The following is a 23,472-nucleotide window of genomic DNA, read 5'->3' on the forward strand; positions in this document are numbered from 1 at the left end:
CTAATTTCAATTTAAACGACATTTCTGAAAAACCCAATATCCTTTTTGACTTCCTAATTCTTCTTCTCAAAAATTCCAAATTCCAAAACTCCAATTCTATTTTCCATGTCTTACATAGTTCCCACCCATATTTTCTACCTCCAATAACCCACCCTCCTAACCCACCTTAAACTACCCCTCCTTCATTTCCCTATCTTATCTTTCCTCATTACCATCTAACTTCAATTTCTTTTATTCTTTCTCTTATTTCACTATCACTCTTCCTCGTTTAATTTATTCTCCTCTTTCAAAAATTTTTGTCTTGCGCCAACTTCGACTACTTCAATCATAACCTAAAAAATTTTTTTTTTTTTTAATAGCGCACTGTGCATATAAGTTTTCATTTGTTTTCCGATATTGCGCTTTTTACTACATTTTTTTCTTCTCTCTACAATTGTTTTTTCAAATCAACTGTTTACCAAGATCTTAGCTTGAGTACGGGTGCTCATTCGGTTATACTAATTGGCATCGTACATTTTTATATACGTACTTGGCTTCCCGCAGCCGTGACAGGTTCTGGACCTTCGAAACGTTCTCCACTCTGCTTTGGTGTTTGGCCGCAGTGCGTGACCTTGAGTGTGCCACGTAGTCACCGGGAGCTGGCGGCTTTCATCTACAGATCTGTTCGTCTGCGAATTCAAGCCTTTTTGATCTTCGCAAATTTGATTGTTAATGTTGTGACTTTGTGCAGAACAGAATGTGATGTCGTGTCTTTGTGCCTAACAGTGAAAAACTGACCTCCAACATTCTTAAACATTTTACATGTTTTTTATGGCTGATGATGACCTAGACTAAGGTCGAAACCGGTCCCATTTAAATAGAAATGTGATTGCTACGTTTCTTTCTTTTGAGTATTGAATAGGTTGAACCTCCAGTTATTTAATTTTTAACATAGTCCTAACAGACTTTCCACACAGTCAACATCGCCCAGTCTTGATTGAAATTGGTACAAACATTCCCATTATATCACCGTTTCCTTGTCCACGATGGAATTTTAAGAAGGCTAACTGGAACATATTTGCTGACAATCTGGACAAATGTCTCAGATGGATTCCTCCTAAGGCCAATAATTATGAACGTTTTGTTGGTGCAGTTAAACATGCACGAAAAATGGCAATTCCTCTAGGATACCATAAGCAGTACATCTCAGAATGGAATGACAGATGTGAAAATTAGTACCAAGAATTCTTGAGAAGTGGAGATCATGGAATTGCAGATGACCTATTACATAGTCTTGATATAGTGCAAAGGGATAAATGGACTGACAGTTGAATCTCTTGACTTCAAAACAACTAGTAGAGAAGCTTGGTCCTTATTGCGGAAATTAGGTGGAAGCAAGAATTTAGTTAACAAGAAACACATATCACCCAATAAAATAGCGGCTCACATATTGTCCACATCCAAAGTTCCAGGAGATAAAACCTATACAAAACAGATTAAACAAGAACACGCTACACTTCAAAGGGCCTGCCCTGATCAATCTGATTTCTCATGCCCATTCATAATCTCTGAAATAACAACCGCACTGCAACAATTAAAAGCAGGCAAGGCACCTGGACATGATGGAATCCACCCTGAATTCCTCTTGAAATGTAGAAAATATGCAAAACATTGACTACCAGAATTCTTCTCGGATATCATGGAAACGGGTATTATACCACACAAGATGAAGCAATCTAAAATTATTGCAATAAACAAGAGAAAACAAGTGACCATCCAAAAAACTATACACCAATTGCATTCCTGAGCATACTCTACAAACTTTTGGAAAGGCTTCTGTACAACAGAAGCAGTCCAAAGATACTCCAGAAGATCCCAGTAGAACAAGCCAGATTCCACCCTGCTCAAAGTTGTGTTGACCAAGTTCTATCTCTAACAACCTATATAGAAGCAGGATATCAGCTGAAAATGAAGATGTCTGTGGCCTTCTAGGATCTAAGTTCAGCTTATGACACAATTTGGAGGCATGGGCTGCTTTATAAATTGATTCAAGTCATTTGATGTCGATAAACTATTGCCCTCACTGACAACATGTTAGCTGAAAGAACTTCCTCTGTCACCATGGGAAAGGATACTAGTGTTACCAAAACACTTCACAAGGGTCTTCCACAAGGTTAAGTACTCACACCTCTCTTTAATCTTTATATAGCAGATATGTCATCTCAAAATCCAGAAAATTCTTGTTACGCTGATGATTAGGCTATAGTAACAGCATGCAACCTTCAAGGTAACTAAAAACGTCCTAACTTCTGACTTAGACACTCTGAGTAACTATTTCAAACAGTGGAGATTAAAGCTTAATATTATGAAGACAGAAGTATCATGCTTCCACTTGTGTAATAGATCAGCCAATCGAAAGCTGAATGTTAACTTTGAAGGAACTATACTCAGGCATAACATACATCCAAAATACCTCAGAGTCACACTAGATAGAACACTGTCTTATAGAGAACATCTGATCAAAACAGCTCCCAAACTGAGAAGCAGAAATAACATCTTGCATAAGCTTTGTGGCACGAGCTGGGGGTCATCAGCAGACACATTACGAGTGTCAGCATTTTGCCTGGTTCACTCTGCAGTCTAATACTGTGCCCCAGTATGGATCAACAGTGCTCATACAAAAAGAGTCAATGGTGTATTGAATGAAACAATGCGCATCATTAGTGGAACAATACGATCTAACCCACTTACTGACTGCCTGTTTCCAGTCATATACCACCTCCACAAGACAGGGAAAAAAAAAAGTGCTCTTGTTCGGGAATATCGGAAGATCATTGACCTACAACTGCCCGTTCTTACTGACATTCCGAACATCGAACGAAACAGGCTTAGATCCAGACACCCAGCTATTCTCACAGCAAAAGCTTTACCCGATGATGGCTTCAACATGAGCAACTTATGGAAACAACAGTGGCTAGAAAGTTGCCCCCACCAATGGTGAACTTATCAGCCATGCTCGGTTTGGTCCAGCCTGAATCACATCCCTACGAGCCATGTTAGATGTGCTGATGCTCTCTTCAAATGGGGAAAAATACAGTCCCCAAGATGTGACTGTGGGGCTGAAACCCAATCTGTTCGGCACATTGTGATGGAGTGCACCAAGAGAACCTACATTGGAGAAGACTTCCTGAACGCTGCGCCAGAAGCTCTACGTTATATAAGCCATATGGACTTATCTTTGTAGTACTTATTTTTATTTTGCATTATGTTGTTATAATTTATATTTACTGATGTGTACATGCCATACGATAAATAGCTTAATATAGTATCCAATACAGAGCCTCCGTGGCTCAGACGGCAGCGCGTCGGCCTCTCACCGCCGGATACCGTGGTTCAAATCCCGGTGACTCCATGTGAGATCTGTGCTGGACAAAGCGGAGGCGGGACAGGTTTTCCTCCGGGTACTCCGGTTTTCCCTGTCATCTTTCATTCCAGCAACACTCTCCATTATCATTTCATAGCATTTATCACTTATTAATAAATCACCTTGGGAGTGGCAACCCCATTGTAATAACAGCCTATATATGCTTCATTCATCCCATCCCTGACCCGGTCAATGACTGGAAAACAAGTTGTAGGTTTTCATTTTCAGTGTCCTATATAATTGGTACTAGTTTCGACCCTACATCTTCATCCGTGATCTAATTGGAAACATACATTTACATACAACCAAAAATAAAAAATACAATTTGGTATGTCTTAATTTAAAATCTAAGTCAAAATTGATGAAGTCGGATAGCACGTTTAAAATTTAAACTAAAATGATACGTTAAAACTGTTGTGGTTGGTGTTGACCTATGTCAATGTCCTTATAGTAACCAAGTGTTCTTAAGTCGATCTTGGAGTTTGTATTCATTATCTGTATAGTTGACCCACTTGATTTATAAATTGAATTGAATTGTTGAATAGTAACATGAGTAATGGTTTATATGTAGCTTGAAAGGGACATTCACAGCTTGAATAAGTGTTCCTTTTTCAGCAGATATAGCGATCTATTGTTTAATTTGGTTTTGGAGTGAATATCCCTATGTTCCTCGTAAATTCTGTGCACTTGGCACCAGGCTCTGGTGCTGGTGTCACATTCACCCATGATAAAAACACACTAAAAAGGTCAAAATGTCAAATTTTGAAATTTTTTTTCAAAAATAATCAATAATGAGTACAATTGAATGGATGAAAACCATAACGGTATAAGTAGCATTTTGGTCATTCAGAGAAAAAGGCATTTAAACATCGTCACCGCTCATATAAAGCATGCCATTTGTAGTTATACCACCCATCACTAGAGCGCAGAATATTACCGCTATCACTTGTATCTCTTTGCTGGTGAAAGGATACATCCTACCGGAGTTACATCCTGCACTTCACTCATTTTAAAAAAAATGTCACTTATACCGTTATGGTTTTCATCCATTCAATTTTAAATGAAAAATGAAACTCTATTGCAATTATAGTCATACACACATGCTATTTATTTAGCTGTGTGCTATGGAAAAGAAGAACAGGGATTTACCTTCCAAAAAAAATGTAAGTAGAAGAACATTTTTCCTTAGTGTGTGCAATTTCATTAAAATTGTGTTTGCGTTCTTAGCGCAACCACTACATTACAGCCTGGCATCAAAAGGGTTAATCAGCCTCTGATAGCAAGACTGTTCAAGTAATCATTTGACTATCTGCTTGGAATGTAACTGCAGACAAAGATTTTCAGCAAAATGACAACTCCCTCACGGTTCACTTTTTTTCTTTTTTAATGAGTGCATTTAAAATACCCTGAAAAAAAATAAAGCTTTTAAAGTGATAACAGATGTGAAAGTCTGTGCCAATATAATTAGATGGTGGTTTGACTCAACCAAGTATGAAACTTACATCTGCTTTGAAAAATATTACAGAGTAAACAGCTATCTTCTAGCAACTGTTGAGAAAGCATTTTCTAGAGTAAAATTAAATATCCAGAGTATTGAATATGGGCATGTATACAGTTCTTCCCCCACCCTCCTCTCACGCACCTTAAGAAAACAAACGGGAAGCATAATAAGGGGTGGTCGGAAACAATGTGAACCAGGTATATGTGCATTAGAGGATTTGTCATACTGATAAATAATTTGAAATCATTAATATGATCTCTCGCACCGTCTTTATTTTATTAGCAACTGAAGATAGCCAATAAAATCGCTTGGCGGGCGAATTCAAATTGGCTTTGCTACGCAATGTTGCCTAATCAGCATGTGAATTTAGGCTGGCTTGTGAACCATGCCGAGAAATCGGCATTAAGCTCAAATACACAGTCGTTTTCTGCTGGTGTCACCACCACACACTAGCTATGGCATGGCTGTGTCAGCTCAGAGGTCTATGTTTAAATACCTCCCCAGGAGAAATTTATCTTTCTTCGACTGGTGCTTGTAGGGACACTTAACTTGGAAACTACTGAACATATGGATATAATGTTTGTTGTAGGTATCCAGAGGGTTTATTTACACAGGAGGTGAATTATAGTTTGGTAATAAAAATAAAGGCCGGACTCGTGGTCTAGGGGTAGCATGCCTGCCTCTTACCCGGAGGCCCCGGGTCCGATTCCCGGCCAGGTCAGGGATTTTTACCTGGACCTGAGGGCTGGTTCAAGGTCTACTCAGCCTATGTGATTGTGAGGAGCTATCTGACTGTGAGATAGCGGCCCTGGTCTAGAAAGACAAGAATAACATCCGAGAAGATTTGTCATGCTGACCACACGACACCTCGTAATCTGCAGGCCTTCGGGCTGAGAAGCGGTCGCTTCGTAGCCCAAGGCCCTTCAGTGCTGTAGTGCCATGAGGTTAGTTAGGTTAATTAAAATAAAAGTCTGATAAACTACTAAATGCAAGCGTCCCTTCTTTTTTGAACAACTATGCATTGTACCTTTATAGTATAATAGTTTCTCAACTATACATTGTTTCTGTTAAGACTCTTGTATTGATTTTCATGCTATCTGGAAATCCTTGTTGGTCAAACTTTGAGATTTCCTAAACAATACTGAGCTTGGTCCAAGGAATTAGTTTTATTTGTTTTAATGGAACTTTGTGGCCAATGCAGATTTATTTGTTGAGAACTTTCATAGTTGGGCATTGTATTTGTTTTATTATTTCTTGTAGATTTTCCAACGTTCAGTTCCAAGTCAGTCAACACTACATCAACTCGAACTTGCGAATTATAGTTTTAAGCTCTACGTCTAACAAATCACTTACAATCATATTTATATCAACAAACTGAAAATGGCTGTGAAAAGAGCCCTATTTTTTTTAATTCCTCACTATCCCATTCTGTGATTTTATAAGTTCCTCGAAGAACTGTTTTCATAATTAGTATCTTGTTGGTTACGAGATCTAGTGCAAAGTGAACAGTTTGCTAATAAAACAAACAGGATAAGAGATATCAAGTAATTTAACCTGTACAAACTGTAAGATCCCCTGTAAAATTAGGATAAATGTTTGATGATCAACCCGGTCTAGAAAGCCAAGAATAACGGCCGAGAGGATTTGTCGTGCTGACCACACGACACCTCGTAACCTGCAGGCCTTCGGGCTGAGCAGCGGTCGCTTGGTAGGCCAAGGCCCTTCAAGGGCTGTAGTGCCATGGGGTTTGGTTTGGTTTGATGATCAATAATACAATAAAAAGAAAGGGGTCAAAATTCAGAAATATGTCCTACCTGGTAAAGTAGCATAATGAATGTACACTTCTCCTTGCGCATTAGGTTGAGTGAGTAGAAGAATACTGGACTCCTCATAGTTTGTTCTTACAGTGAAATCTTGCACTAGTAAATCATCAGCGACTGAACAAATTGCTAGGGTGTTTGGGCACACCAATGCTAACTTCCCTCCTTCAGTTAAGCAAACCAGCCAACTATAAAAGGAAGAAGAAAATTATTACTGTATTTGGGAGAAAACAAAGAGTAACAAAGGCTTCAGAAATATGAAAGAATAGAAAAATAAAAGCATGCCCAAAGAGTTAGGTGCACTTCAGAAAATTTTCTCCATTAGTACATCAAAGATACACAAATAAATGTATTTCAAATGAGAAACCTCTAACTACTAACATATCCCATCACTAAGAGCTTAACATACTGTAACCATCCATGCTCTTCTGCAACTTATTTGCCAATACAGGACTACACATGTCTAAATCCATGAACTGATTTGGACTTATTCTATAGTTGAATATAATAGTGTTTGCAAACAGTCAAACTCAAACAGTACAAATCCGCTATAGCGAGAACTATGCAGTAACAACAGTTTTTTTCCTGTCCCTTGAAAATTCCTATATTAAATTGTGTATTATCCTTTGGTTACAGCAAGAACCCTATCAGTGATGCATCCGTTATTACGAGCAATTAAGTGTGCGTTATTTTTTTCCATTATCGGTACTTATGTACTCTAGCGATTAACTGATTGCCATCGATCATCTTCGGTATAATTTTCTTGCTATGTGCACTAGCGAACTCCCTCGTAGACATTCGAACTAGAAGGTGATGTCTAAGTCGATTAGTAATACTCATGAACTGGTGTTCTGTAAACACAATTCAAACTGAAAGAAAACTTGTTTCCGTAATAAATGTGTAAATAACATAGCAGTAGTTAACTCGGTAGAAATAAATGCTGAAGTAAATGCTATATACATTTTAATGCTATATACTAATTAAGTTAGAATGTGATACACCTCAAAATACAGTGCTGATTGGGTGACTGATTACAGAGGTTAGTTTATTCAAAAAACATTGGTTAGGACATTACTGCAGGGGACAAGGAAAGAAAATGTGTTAAGTGAGAAAACGTATTATTGAATACACAAATAAAAACTATCCAACAGGGATATGAAGGCCTGAACACTTCATATGTTTTTTTCAACACGCATGCATTTGTCGTGTGATTAGTTTCATTTTTCCATATTGATGGTTTACGACTCACAATTACGAAGTTTTCTGACATTCCCGCCTAATAATACTATATATTTTGTCAAATTTATTTATTTACATCTAAACTTCAATATTAGTTTTGATCCATGGATCATCCTCGGTTGCTTAAACGAACAATTAAAACAGCACAATCACAATCATTAAAAAACACTGTTTAGTTTGTCATATATTACAATTTTAAAACCTAATAACCGTCTATGAAACGTATCACCATTATCACCATTGGTTGAATTAAAACACTCCTCTCGAACGTTTACAAATTCACTGTCTTAAAACCTAGCAACCAGATTATTTAATTTGTTATAACAATTAAAATGCCTGTTTATTTCACTAACATATCTATTCGTTGAATGGGGAACCGTAAGTCCGTTGGGATTGTGTTGTCTCAAAACTGATTTTATAAATTATCTTAAAATCTAGTAAGTAATTAAAGTGGAAAAACCTAAAAATTGAATATGCGTCCTTCACCTCCAACAACACCAGTACACACCATATCACCAATGTAATCAAAAGATACAATCTAAAAGTAGCATTTTAAATTTATTTATTCTTTCAATGGCTACTTAGGTTGAGCATATACTTATAAGTATTCATAGGCTAAGAATGATACGAATTTATGATGATACGATTTGAATCGCGAGATGGAGACATCCAACGTGTTGATATAATACAAATTCATCCGTTTGTCTCATTCGGTAACTTTTCTATCAGAACTTGCGACCCCAAATCGACATTGAATTGAAGATTAATGAAAGTATTGAGCTAGTCTGGATCTTTTTGCGACTCAACCTGGACACGGGAACGGCGCAACATTACCTGATGACGTGTAGGTCTTGAACATATAAAAGGCGAGACTACTCAGCAATATTTAAAGTTTAATAACTTCATAACAGTTCCGCATTGAACTGAGAATCACAATACTAAAAAGAAGGTATAGAGGTTCATCCTTTTCAATACACTATTATTAAGTTGTACGAATATTAAGTTACAACATGTTAACTTTGCGACCGGTTTCGACACATTTAAAGTGTCATCATCAGCCGATTAAGAGAACAGGACAAAAGGACTAAATCATAATTATAAACACACATAGCAAATATAAGACGTTATTCACAGTCAAAATGGTGTATGTAGAAATATCAACACTCATCAAATTCATTCGAAGTTAATTTGTAACTGAATTTACTTCTTGGTAGCAGAGCGTGGTCGGCAAATCCACCTACTCACCTTGGCTACTAACGAAATATCGTGGACCGGTCGAAACTGTCTATAGACAGCCTGGAACTGAATCCAAGCCTCTTACACTGATGACTGTAAGTATAAAAGGCATGAATCCAAAGCAGAGATCAGGTTAAGATAAATAGGATTTATTATCATAAGGTTGCCCAAACAAATAAAAGATGAGCACAAAATAAACAAAGAGGAGGCATAAGGGAAACTGTTACTCATGTACATAGTCTTTGATATACGTATTCTAAAATACATACGAGTCTTTCGCCTCTTTAATAACCATCTCATAAAATTCTTGCATTTATCTTATTCAACAGAGGCATAGGGAAGGTTCAGTTAATACCAGACAGTGGTACATAAGGTTTGTTGCAAAACATTTCTTTCATTAGAACGAAGCATCAATTAGAGATAATATAGCGGCTTTTTAAGAAATATTTTTGCCACTCCTGATAAAACAAAAGTAACCCAACAACCCGCCAAACCTTCTCAAAAAGCATCCAACAATTTCTAAACAGTCAGAATCTTTCAGAAATTAAAGTAGTAGCAGCAAAGCGGGCAGAAAAGAATAATTATAGAACATCAGAAGGTTGTAAGGAGGATAAAAGGGCATTGCCATAATTACCGAAGCAAAATAATCGAGTCAAAGATAAGTTGAATAGAAAATAAGATCCCGAATAAGCCAGCAACATCGACAAGATAATCAAATAAATAATAATAATAATAATAATAATAATAATAATAATAAAGCTAAAGGCTAATATTCATAAGGCACCAAAAAATAACACCAATCTGACAATCACACAATGCACATGCACATATACACAGAGAAACCAAATGTGCAAAGTAGAATAAAATGTAGTGTCAAGGCACGTTACCATAATGACCGTAAGAGCATGATAAAAGTTAGCCGATGGCTTACGAACTTGATCCGAGAGTACAGATCATATTATCTGGGTGGCCGCTACGCAGGCGTGGCTCACCCAGTCACAACAATAACCAAACAACACATAAGCTAAGAAACATATTCATATCACATGAAATCGTGAACATGAATCGTACAGCATTAGGGTTCCAAACATATTACACAACATGGTCTCAAGCCAGATGTTGCAGTCGAAGAGGATATGAACAGGTCTCAAATGTAAAAGAATCCACAAACAACCACATCGCACACACGCATATCAAAAAGGATCAGTGTTACCTTTCATCCCTGCGTAGGAACGAATATACGAGTATATCAAGTAAACATAAAGAAAAAGGGGAAACAATAAACATGAAGAACAAAATACAGAACAGGGATCACATAGTACACTAACCTAGCATAACTGTGGCAAGCCAAGGAAAAGGAAATTTAAACAAATACTTGGAGTCTGAAGGATAAGAATCCAAACATATTAAGTAATCATGTACAAGCAGAGAGTCACATAGTGAAAATCACAAATCATAAATCTTTTTGTAGTACCATTTAAAAGAGTCAGAGATCATACAAAGCAAGTTTTAGATTGAAAAAAATGCTTTGGCAATTCATAATTGCATGTGGTGCCATCTGTCTCAACGGGAAGTAGTAGACGTCAAGTTAGAGAACATTTACCATTTTCAATGAACTGACTTATGACATCGATATCAGAGAATAAAATATGAAGACAATTAGGTGTGGGTGTGGCACACTTGTCAAACGTCCTCAGTCATTTTGAGTAAGGCTGCAGTTTTACTATATCCTTGTCGGAAACTGGACTGGAAAGGATTAAGGAGATTGTGCGTTTGAGGTACTCTGACATTTGTGTATGGACTATATATTCTAAGATTTTAGATAAAGCTGATAAAATACAGATTGGACGATAGTCTCCCTCATCCGAAGGCGTTTGACTTTTCGGAATAGGTAGCACAATATCCTCCTTCCAGATAGTTGGATATGTGAAGTATAGAAGAGAGAAATTTAATGATTATATGGGTTGTTGGTAATATAAAATCAAGAATTAGTCTGGCAATGTCAGTCTCAATGTCATCAATTCCTTTAATTTTCGTGCTTACCCTAAGGCAGGGATGGCGAACCTATGCCACGCGTGTCATTAGGTGACACGCGAACGCGATTTCGGTGGCACACCACATGACCATCTTAACATTTTTATGTACGTTTTGTACTCTAGACTATACATATCTCATCCATCGTATAGTCACAGTGTTTCAGGTTTAAGAAATAAATACCGAATATCTAAATTCTAGTTCCATTCGAACGTGCATTATGGCAACACTACAACACCCACAGGTTCGGAAGTCAAGTGAAGTAAATGTCAGATGCAGCCGACGAGCCATTCGCTCACCCATATCAAGTGAATTAGTGAAATTTGGCTTGTGTGTGATTGCCAGCATCGCGTAGTTTTTCTTAGTGCGTAACTGTTTATTGTTGTGAATTTTGTAAAACAAATAGTTGCCAAAAATGATCCCAATATTGAGATATGGAGAAAGTATTGCACGTTATTTCCAAACCTCATATTGCACAAATGAGGTGTGGGGTTTTTTTTTTTGAGTGGTTAGATATTGGCAGTTTAGAAATGGAGTTGACTGAATTTTAAGAAAGCATGTATGGGTGAAAATTTCGTACAACTTGATGAAGCATTAGTGAAAATCGGGTGTGCTGTGGATGGTAAATACTCTCTCCAGAAGCCGGAGAACTTAATACTTGAACAGTGGAACAGTCTCCCACAAAAGTTTTCGGCCATGAAGAAACTTGCTACAGCACTACTTACTTTGTTTGGGTCATCATACGCCTGCAAGTAGAGATTTTCTGCAGTGAACATTGTGAAGACAAGTTATGAACCTAACATAAATGACAAAGCTACTAACTATTTTTGCGGTATTCGCAAAATACGACCATGAAACATGCAATCACATGTATTTGGTATTTTACAATATATATATATGTAATATCATTTTATGAAACACAATTTGAAATTAGGGATGGAAGTCGGTGGTGGCCGTGGTGAGTAGGGGTGGAGGTTGTGTCCATTACAAACGAAAATAACAAGTGGCACAGTGAACAGTTGAGAATAATAATCCAGACCTAAAATGGCACACTAGTTGGAAAAGGTTCGCCATCCCTGCCCTAAGGACTGCTTTTCTGACTTGGAGGGGTGTCACATGACTGAAACAAAATTTATATCTGTCAGGAGTAGGGTGTGTATTGTAATGGTACATAAGATTCTGTTTGCCGACAGGTTGTACTGCGGAGGAACTAGCAATAAAGTACTCATTCAGAGCCTCGAGAGAGTGTAATTTAATCTTTGTTTTTGTTCTTCGCAAGTCCAAGGTTATAAATAGATTTCCACACTGTTATCGCTGTTCTACCATTAGGCATAATTAAACTGTAAGCGTGTTGCAGTTTAGCATTCCGCATTTGTTGTGTTGTCTTGTTTTGTAACTTCCTATATTCATCAAACTTTTGTACAGTAGGGTCATTTTTGTATTGTCTGTTATTGTATTGTTTCATTAGTTGTCTAATGTAATCATTTAACTACAGGGAGGGTCCTTTGGATATTCTCGCTCGCCGCTTTGAGGCATGCTTGTCAAATAGTTCTGTTACTTTGCTGTTAAAGAAGGTGACTTTGTCATATAGTTTGTTATAGGTCATTATGTTATGCCAGGGTATTTTGCCTGCGTCCTCGAAGAATCTATTTATATTTTTCAGTGGTCGATAGGTAGTACATTTCTGGGAGGGTTCCGATCCCTCCACCTCGTTTGTGAGGGTGGTCATTTCTCAGAAGCGAGTAGTCTTCAAGATGACACAAAGAAGATTGGCTCTTATCTGTTAACCATGACTCAGACACTAGTAGGACATGGAAAACAACTGGGCTGAATATTTCTGTAAGGTCGTCCATTCGATTGGCTGCAAATAAGCTTTGCCCGTTTATGTGACAGACGTATGGGCATACCGTAGTGGAGCGTTTCTTACTGTCCGAGTCCTTTTATTATGTAGTCGTTTGTAATAAAGATGTCCTCTGTCAAGTAATGTTTATATTTCGTATGAGCTACGTTCCGCATAGCCATCATTGCTCTATATTCACAGGTCAATTTGTTGTTAAGCGTAGTTTAAAGGGACACCAATAATTGTTACATAGATGTGATGTGTTGTACACTGCAACGTTATGGATGATTGTGTCCCTTTGTTTCACGCCTTTTTTTTTTAAGGTGATTCTTCAGTGACGCCCAGGCTATTTATGACAGCTGTTGGCGGAGCTGCAGAGGATCAAACCAGCCTTCGGGCTGAATACCCAACATACGTTGCAGCAATGAGACTATTTATCATCGAGTTTTTACTTCTTGTGTTATATAACACTCCGATAAATACACTAACAGTATTTGAAAAATCAAGAAACGAACGAGAATTAGACAAATCTATCAATTTAATTGGCATATTTAGTATGACTTGGACATCAATATTTTATCATTAACATCTAGTCCATTAATGATACATTTTAAGGGTCAAAAAAATATTTTGTTTACTTTTTGAGTAGTGATGTCATTTTATCAATATTATGTACTTAACGCCCAGTCCATTAATGATACAATTTAATTGTCAATATTACTTGTTTACTTTTTAAGCAGTGACAAGAAATTTAGTTGTGTAAAACATTTTCAATGAACAAAATTATTATAAATAAGGTTTAATGTATGGCTCAACCTTGAGAAAATCGTATAAAAAATAGCTGAAGATACTCAATACAGGGAGCGAAATATGTACCAATTTTGTACTGTAATGTCCCTTTAGAGACAAACATTTTATGTATTGAATTGAGTGGATAATAAAAATAAGAAATGTAAATACTAGTAGTAAGTTCAATACGGGTAAAAACATGAAATTGGTCTTATGCAAGCAAATGTCTGGCCGTGATGTATTACTCTGTTAGGGTTATTCGTTACTATTAGGTCCAGTAGTGTGTGTGTGTGTGTGTGTGAGAGAAGTTTTAGTGTGGTTAGCAGAAGTGGGAGGATCGTCATACTGCATGCATGAAACTCATTCAGCAAATGGGTGGTTTCGGAAGAGTCTGGGTCTAGAACGTTTGTATAACGTATCATTATAAAAAGTTTGTATATAGGTAATAGTCTAATAAGATCAGTCTCAGAGTCACTGAGACGGTGAGCTCTGGACGGTTTGTATACAACACCTACCAAGCATTTCACGGTAGAAGACCTGTATCTCTATGAACAAGTACTCGTGTTTTTTCTCATATTCTTGAGGTAACTGACAGATAATTTGAGGTTTCAAGTGCAAAGAGACAAAAGCGCAGACCCCACCGCCCCCTTTGCCAAATATGTCATTCCTCAGAAGGCAGTAGCCAGGTAATTCCAGATTCTTAGCATGATGTTTGACTTTCAACCAACTTTCACTGCATAAGATAATATCGAAGGACAGTGGAATGAAAATTGTTTTTAGTTCATCTACACGAGTTTGAGAAACTAAACTCTGGGCATTAAGGTGACAAATGTGAAGTGTGCTTTTATGTCTATTTAGGGCTGACTGGAGAATGAGTGTTGTAGCTTCAACGGGTGCGATTCGGGTCAATGGACTAGCAGGTACACGGGTTGAAAGGATGGGCGGGGAACAGGAAGTGTTATGAGGGAGAGTATTGCTAAGGTCAGAGGGATTGCGGCTATTTGTGATACGCATTGCCAATTGCTAAAATGAAATCAACTAGAACTAGAACACAGCATGCAACTACATACAATGAATAATAACCAATTAACATATTTTAGATATTACAAGTTGTCCATTTCATGACCGTATCGATGAATATAATCGAGAAGTTAGTAAAGTAATCACCAAATCGATTAGGTGGTTATTTTACTAACTTCTTGATATTTTAGATAGTTAAATTATAATAATAATAATAATAATAATAATAATGTGCAACAGCAGATTAGGCGCAGAGAATATCTCAAATAGGAGCTTATTCTATGTAGTGTTAATGTTAGATCTATGTAGACATAGTACAGAGGCCCTGACTTAAATTAGAACCAGCTAGGAAAATGATTAAAGAGTAAGTAGATTGACAGGTGGTAGGACAAGAAGGTAGATAAGCAAATAGATATTTAGATATTTAGATAAATAAATGCAGTAAATGGATAGACAGATAAAGATCGAGAAAGACAGATAAAGTTACTTAAAATAAAAGATAGCTTCTCATCTGTGACTTGCAGTAAAGGATGGGAGTCGACTCACATTCTGAAGTGATAAGGCAGCACTGCAACATAAGCTTATGCCATAGGAAGTTCCTTTAACTAGCACACTCTTAATTTCATCCCATCAGCCTTCTTGATTACGATGTCTCCTGAGTCAGTCCAAGTGTTTAAAAGTACAAAATGCTGGCTTACTGTCTTCAAGATGGTCATTCTGATAGCCGTAGAATCTTCACTGATTGTTGTGGATGATCCTTTCAGTTTCCATTTCCTCGTAAAGACATCCTGCTGTGAGCAATAAGACACAAATTTCACTAGGATAGGTCGTGGTTTCCTAGAGATCGAGGTCCTACTCTGTGACATCTATCTGCACCTACTGCTTGACACACGTTGAGCACTAGTTCATCGCAGTTTTCGTTCAAATTTTTAGGGATGCCAAAAATTCTTACATTATTTCTCCTGCTATATTGCTTCAGTTAATCACACTTGGCATCCATATTCTCCTTCAGTTTGCAGATTTCTGCCTCCTCCTTATCAAGTTTTGCAGTTAACTCTGACTACGCCTCGATATTAAATTTTGAACTTTTTTCAAGTTCTTTTACGACCACTTCTGTTATGCGGGTCGAAATGATCTGCACAATTTTTTCAAAAAAGCTGTCTAAGTTAATGAAGTCATCCAGTGTGCACTTGACGAAGCGGTTTACGCTTGCAGCACTGGTAGTGGCTGGGCTTCCAACTCTATTGTTTTGGCGATCCATTTTCTTTACAATACGAATTTGCAACGTGTGGGTATATTGATTTGTAAATACAAATGTAACATTTCCACAAAATTTTATCACTTTCACTGCTGTATAACACCTTCAAATCACTTGATTACTGTGGAGCCTCACTCACATCCGTTACCAAGCATGATCAAGAGCTTATCCCTTTTAAACCACAGTCTTGCCAGAACAATTTCTTCAGCCCTTTAGGAAATTGTTGCTTTCTAGCTTTATCAGTGGTGCACACTTCCACTAATGCTGAGGGAGTCATTCTTGAGAACTATTCTTTCATGATGTAGAAAGTATTGGAAAAGGAGAAAGCCAGATTATGTACAAGGAAGAGATAAAAAGTTAAATACAGATAGAACAAAAACAACAGGTCAAATGCAAAAGGAGAAAATTCAATTTCTACGTAAATAATGGAAATGGAATACACAAGACAGGAAGCTACGATGGAGGGAAAAAACATCCACAAAAGCACAATCACAGTTAGTGTGCACAGGAAAAACAGAAAGAAGAGATGAAACAAATATTAAAACATAAATAGACAAGGACAAATTCTATATCTTCACAGAATGTCACTGACATAGATGGGCTCTCCCCGGACCAAAACCAGCTCTTCTACATCTGCTTTTTCCCAGCCTCTTCTCAGATCAAGAAAGATTAATTCTCACTCACGACTTCTTTGAGATCTGCTTGTCCCCCTCCCCCCCCCCCTCTCCATTTCTTTCTCCCGTGAACACATTCCTAAATACATACATCTTCCCACCTAGCTCCTTTTCTTTGAAAAGTATTTTTACAATTTCTTTATCCATTTCCATTTAGTATAACAAGTAAAATACCTAAGGAAACAACCAAGCACCTACCTGTTTTGAAATTCTTGAACTTTAACAAGTGCAGGGAACTCATCTTCAAAATTTATGCACTCATCCATAATGCCATCTGACCACAATATCAACTGTCTTCCAGTCATAACAACAACTGAAGAATCCATTGAGGTGAAGAGAGTGGCTGAAGATATCTGAGAAGTAAATAGATTTACAAATACAGTAACATCCCCCTCCTTTTTAACTATCAAACACTGCTATACACAATATCACAGACATCAGTACATGTTTCTTTAGTTCATTTCATCAGTGTAATATAACTACTACTAATTACAATATTAAAGAAATGATTTGTCACTTAGAGAGGCGATTTCAGTAGATGCACAATGACGTTGATCAGAACTAGCATGTTATTGAGATTAACCAATCCAAATCTGGCCATCAACACAATAATAGCTCAATTATAGCTGCATTATTAATCAAAATTAAACTGAAAAGTTTAAGCTAGTAAAATGTCTTCAGGAAGAGTGGCATGCACTAGTATGTTTATGAGATTAAGAAGATGGCTTAAGACCGTTCCCTCTTTTGACATACATTACATATATACATACATAATCATTACAGAACGTTATGCCTTTCAGCGTTCAGTCTGCAAGCCTGTGAAGTTACTAAGCGCTGTCACAATCCTCTATTTGTAACTAGGTCTGTGGCCTCCTTTAGTTCTATACCTCTTATCTTTAAATGTAACCATTGTCACCTTGGTCACCCTCTACACCTCTTACCCTCCAAAACAGTCAGTTATTCTCCTAGGTAACCTGTTCTCCATTTGCCTCACATGACCCCACAAACACAATTGATTCATGCGTACAGCTTCATCCGTCGAGTTCATTCCTAATTTAGCCTTTATCTCCTCATTCCAAGTACCCACCTGCCATTGTTCCCACCTGTTTGTACCAGCAACCATTCTCGCTGCTGTCATGTCTGATACTTCTAACTTATGAATAAGATATCCAAAATTCACCCAGCTTTTACTTCCGTAAAAACAAAGTTGGTCTGAAAACAGACCGATGTAAAGATAGTTTTGTCCGAGAGCTGACTTCCTTCTTACAGAATACTGTTGATCACAACTGTGAGGTCACTGCATTAGCTTTACTTCAATCGCACTTACTATACCACCATCCTGGGAGAACACACATCCTATATACTTGAAATGATCTGCCTGTTGCAGATCTGTATCCCCAATCTGACAATCAATTCTTTTGGATTTCTTACCAAATGACATGAATTGAGTCTTGAAAAGGCTACCATACTCAATGCACCTATTTTCAACCTCTTTGTGAATGAAGACATTTTTCCCTGAAGACACTGCTGTGATCAGAAGTTATGTCATAATAAGAATTGTAAACATTTTTATATGGGCTAGGGAAATCTGCAGAGGGTTCCTTCACTGGTGGAGTGAAAATGAAAATCCTTAAAGTTATCTTCCTGAATTTCACACAACAGTAAAGCATTATTTTCAACTTGTGTACGATTACAAAAACTCAATATTCAAATACATCACCAATTACTTCATAGCTGTCTGGCTCTATGGCTAAATGGTTAGCATGCTGGCCTTTGGTCCATGGGGTACCGGGTGCGATTCCCGTCAGGGCAGGGTATTTTAAACTTAATTGGTTAATTCCAATGCTCTCTCTCTCTCTCTCTCATATTAAGCATTTGAAATCATCCTAGGTAAGGCCCCTCACAGAGGCTCAGGTCGCCGATATGGCGTCAACTTGAAAGACCTGCACCACACCTCTCCACAGGCCACATGACATTATTACATCCTTGCACTGGAAACAAATGACAGTAGCTTAATACGAACAGAGGAAGTGATCAGGGATGAAATGAAGAAGTACTTCAACATGCTGTTATATGGAGATGGGGGCAACACCATCAATGACTGTAGGGTAGATGAAGCCAAAAACAACAAATACCCATTAACATGGCTTGAGGTAGAAACAGCACTAAAGAGCATGCAAAATGGGAAGTCACCAGGCTTTGATGACCTCAGCTCAGACATGATAAAGGCAGCTGGAATACTGGGCTTGAATTGGCTATATAGAGGATTATCACCGATTTTGGAAAGGAACAAAATCCCAGAATATTGGAGTAAAGGAGTCATCATCCCACTGTTCAAAAAGGACAACCGACAGAAATGTGGAAATTACGGAGGCATCACGCTGCTGTCACACACACTGAAGCTGCTGGAAAAGATCATAGAAATGAGACTTGGGAAGATAGTGGAACCTTTGCTTGAGGAAGAACAACACGGTTTCAGGAAAAGTCGAAGTACTGTGGATCTTATCTTTGCAGTAAAAATGCTGACAGAAAAGTACTGGGAATATGGAAGAAATCTTGTGATTGCATTTGTGGACATTGAAAAAGCATATGATAGTGTTCCTCGAAACAAGATATGGGAATGTCTGGAAGACGAAAAGGTGCCAAAGTACTTAATTGACAAAGTCAAGATGCTATACCAGAAGAGCTACAGCTGTGTCTAGATAGGCAACAGACGATCAAAATGGTTTGAAACAAAGAGAGATGTCCAACAAGGAAGTGCTCTATCACCACTCCTGTTCATAACAGTAATGGACAAGGTCATAATATCCATCAAGAAAATGGACAGTGAACCAAACGCCCTGGTATTGCTGATGATGTACCTTCATGGGGAGAGACAGAAGCTGAAGTTCACACGAAACTTAACAAATGGAACAATACATCCAAAAGTTTTGGACGGAAGATGAGCAAAACAAAGACAGTGGAAATGACCATCAATAGGGAAGAAACAAGCTCAAATATATTTCTGGAAGGAGCAAAAATCGAATCACCTTCCCACTTCAAGTACCTTGGAAGCACAATCTCAAAATAGAACACTGTTAGGCAGTAAATACTCAGCAGGGCACAGAAAGCATCAAACTTCTACAGTCAAGTCAGAAATCTTCTCTGGGACTGCAAAATACCACAAAAAGCGAAAACAATCGTGTACCACACTTACCTTGTACCAATCCTCACATACGGCGAGACATGTACCCTACTAAACAAAGACCTCAATAGAATACAAGCAACTGAAATGAGATCCATTAGAACCATGAACCAAACTACCAGAAAGGGCAAGATCAGAAATGAAGTGAACAGGAAAGTAGCTGGTATCGAGGTTCCTATTACCAGTGTCATAAAGAAACTCAGACTTCAGTGGTATGGGCACATAATGAGAATGAACAGGGAAAGACCTGCCAGAAAATATTTTGACCTTAATCTCATTGGAAGAAGACCACAGGGAAGACCAAGAAAATGCTGGATAGAGACTAAGATCAGATGTGGAGGAGAGAGGACACAAATGGGAGGATGTAGTGGAACAGAAGATGTATGAAGACAGGAGATGGCTAGCGCTGTACACCACACCCAGGAAACTGGAGTTGGGAAATGATGAGTTCATTCATTTTCATGGTGTGGCTTTCAAAACTGGATGTGCTTCAGATTCAGCAGAAAACTACTGAGAGGTGTGTCTAGGATGTAAATGAATATGAAGGGCACAAACAAATGGTTTATTTTACTTCATTACCATATGGCCTTTCATGCCTGATGACATATTTGGCTTGCCAGGTGTAGTGCTTTCTATTTGACACACATCTGTGGCCTATGCATCTAGGTGTGAGATGTTGATGACGATGATGAAAATGATGATGATGTATGGAGAAGGTGAAATCCAGTGTCGGCACATACCTCTGTCAAATAACACCAAGGGATCAGTTCAATGCTTAACATCCTCATTCGGAAGATGAATCACCATCAACAGAGTCGTATGTTCTCACTCCAAATGAACACTGTGGAGAGGTTTGGAATTGAATCCAGACTATTGGCACATAATCTAGAGATTATAATTGTATACCACCCCCTCTTTTACCCTGCCAGGCAACATTCTGATGATGAAAGCTTTTTCCAACAGGACTCAAACCGGCCAACCGTAGTGTCAGACTATGGCCACCAGGCAGATTATAAACAAATAAAATTTAATTTAATGTGCATGTGAACAGATATGATCATATAAGGCTGCTACCAATTATATTTTAAGGTAAAACAAAGGAGTTGAAAACAGGAATGGATCAGTTTTGACACTGATTTAAATAAAACAAATTTATTAACAACAGAAATTATATCCTTATAGTGACAGTGAATTCATACACTAGAACTTGCATTCCTGTACATTCCTTCAATTCGCTCCCTTGGTTAACATGGTGAACCAGCAATAGTGTGACTAACTCACTAACTCACATATGCAAGATTGCAGGTTCAATCCAGATAGTGGTGCTCCATGTTGTTGTCGGCATGCTAAAAGTTATCTGGTGGCCCACTACGTGAAATTTAGTTGCTCTCTATACACAAATATTTCATGCATATTTTATTTGAAAGTTGAAAGTTTGAAAGTCTTGGTGGGTGTGCTAAGTACCAACTGATGAGCACAACTTAGCACACGGCTGCAAAACGCTGGCTACCAGGAATGAGTTAGCTGGAAAATTTATAATGTCCAACAACGGACCATTTATACTGGTATTGAAAATTGGCACCAAAAAATTCATATACACACATTGTTCAGGACGAGGAGGTTACCGCCTTGTACTACGGTCATCTGACGAGAAGTGGCATGAATGCGGGGTAGGGGTTGCGGGAGCTAAGCATGACTGCTGCGCATGCACCAATCTCAGGCCTCGAGGCCTGACAAACGTCTGTTCCGTTCACGGCAAATCATCTGAATTGTGGTGATTTTGTGATGTTTCAAAATGGTAGGGCAATTGTGCATTAGTTTCACATTTACTATAATTACTGCATAATGAAAAGTTTAATAATGAACATGCATCTGTTTCAGAGAACTCCCACTGTCTGTCACGACTCATGTTTGTAGCTCAGTGTAGAATCTGTCACTCGTGCCGTACCTACACGCTGCTACGACCTCTCGTCAGACGCAAACTGTAATACATGAACATCATTATACTTCAGCGTTGCACATAGCATCAATCACCAAACTATAAGAGATTTGAACCATGTATTAAATACGGCAGCAAGTGCAAACAGTTCTCGTTACCACTTATGCATGGCTAAAAACTTGTGTTATCAAAGATGCAGAGTATTTTAGAATTCATGCAGCGGGAAGAAAGTAACCTATCAGCAAAAGTTATATTCATGACTGGCGAAAATGTAAAACATTTAAAACACAATAACTGCAGGGCATTTTGCAGCCAAAAAAGACAAGAAGCATCTGGCATCAAAAGTAGGCTGCACGATTATTTAAACTGATGCTTGTTGGTCAAAGGGACCTAAAATCCATGTCACTGGCCCCGTTGTTTAAATAAGAGGCACTATGGATACGCAATACAAGTGAAAAGTTTTATAGCTTTAGCTAGGAAATTACACATCACAGGCTACTTTGACAGATTGGCAATGCAGATAAGATGGTCTATTTTGACATGACACTTGCCTCTGTTAAGAATGGGAATTCAGCATACTAATTGGAATTGATGACAGTGAAAAACAGAGGTGTATGATAATGACTAGTGTGATTGGTATAACCAGAGATGGATGAAAACTACCACCTTATGTAATATTTAAGAAAAAAGTTTATGACTGGTAATGTCAGGTGCATTGCTAAATTTATGCAACATTTTGATGCTGGTCAGTTCCCTCAGAATGACAAAGAAGTGTATACAGAAGAGAATAAATTTGCAAGGAAAGAGGTTATGTGCCCTGCATTTGTTCACATACAGATCGCAAAGTCACTGATGCTACAAATACCTATAATGTGGAGCCAAACAAGAGTAATGTAAATAAAAGGATCATCTGTACAGGACTATCTATATTACGACATGTTAGGAGGAACCAAATTATGAATCATCTAATATCAATCCAAATTTAGTTATACTATGTTTCAGGCAGGATTTGTGATTTAGAAAATCATTTTTCCAAAATGAGTGTCATTACAGTGAGATTAAGGGCAGGCAGACAATCATTGATTAGATGCAAAGATTTGATAGATTAAAATATAATGTGGCCTGAATTCTTTTTTATTTTGGTTACATTTGCTCTGCTGATCCTATTTCCTTTATTAAAACAGTCTTGCCTAAGCCACGGACGAAGGAGGTCGCAGTGAGCTGTGGGTCCCGGGAGGGGAGTGGAGTTCGAGAGTGTGGAGTGTTGGAAGGTCGCCGAGATGTGGGCCGACAATGATTGGTATAGAACAGTACAGAGTGACGATAGGAAGATGGCAGAGGAAAATGAAGAAAGAAGAAAAGAAGCCAGGTGGGTGTAAAATGGATATGGAGAGGAAAGGAGAACTATTGTTATCGGCAGCAGTGATTATAATTTTACTATGTATTGGGGGGGTCGAGTTGAACCCAGGCCCGTCATCTAGTAGAAATGAGGAAAGGAAAAGTATGGACGCAATCAAAAGAGCTGTAAGAGAGGT

The 23,472-nt window shown here is 38.0% G+C and overlaps 1 protein-coding gene across 1 annotated transcript in view; it reads right to left on the reverse strand.

Annotated features, from left to right (window-relative positions):
• rod (rough deal) overlaps nt 1-23,472 on the reverse strand; it is a 404,971-nt gene that overhangs the window by 287,137 nt on the left and 94,362 nt on the right. The window contains exons 6-7 of the mRNA XM_067146037.2: nt 17,013-17,167; nt 6,719-6,912 (exon numbers count right to left, since the gene is read on the reverse strand). Of these exons, the coding sequence (XP_067002138.2) occupies nt 6,719-6,912; nt 17,013-17,167 (349 nt within the window). The remainder of the gene's footprint in view (nt 1-6,718; nt 6,913-17,012; nt 17,168-23,472) is intronic.

This window comes from Anabrus simplex, chromosome 4, assembly GCF_040414725.1.
Source record: "Anabrus simplex isolate iqAnaSimp1 chromosome 4, ASM4041472v1, whole genome shotgun sequence".
Taxonomy (NCBI): Eukaryota; Metazoa; Arthropoda; class Insecta; order Orthoptera; family Tettigoniidae; genus Anabrus; species Anabrus simplex.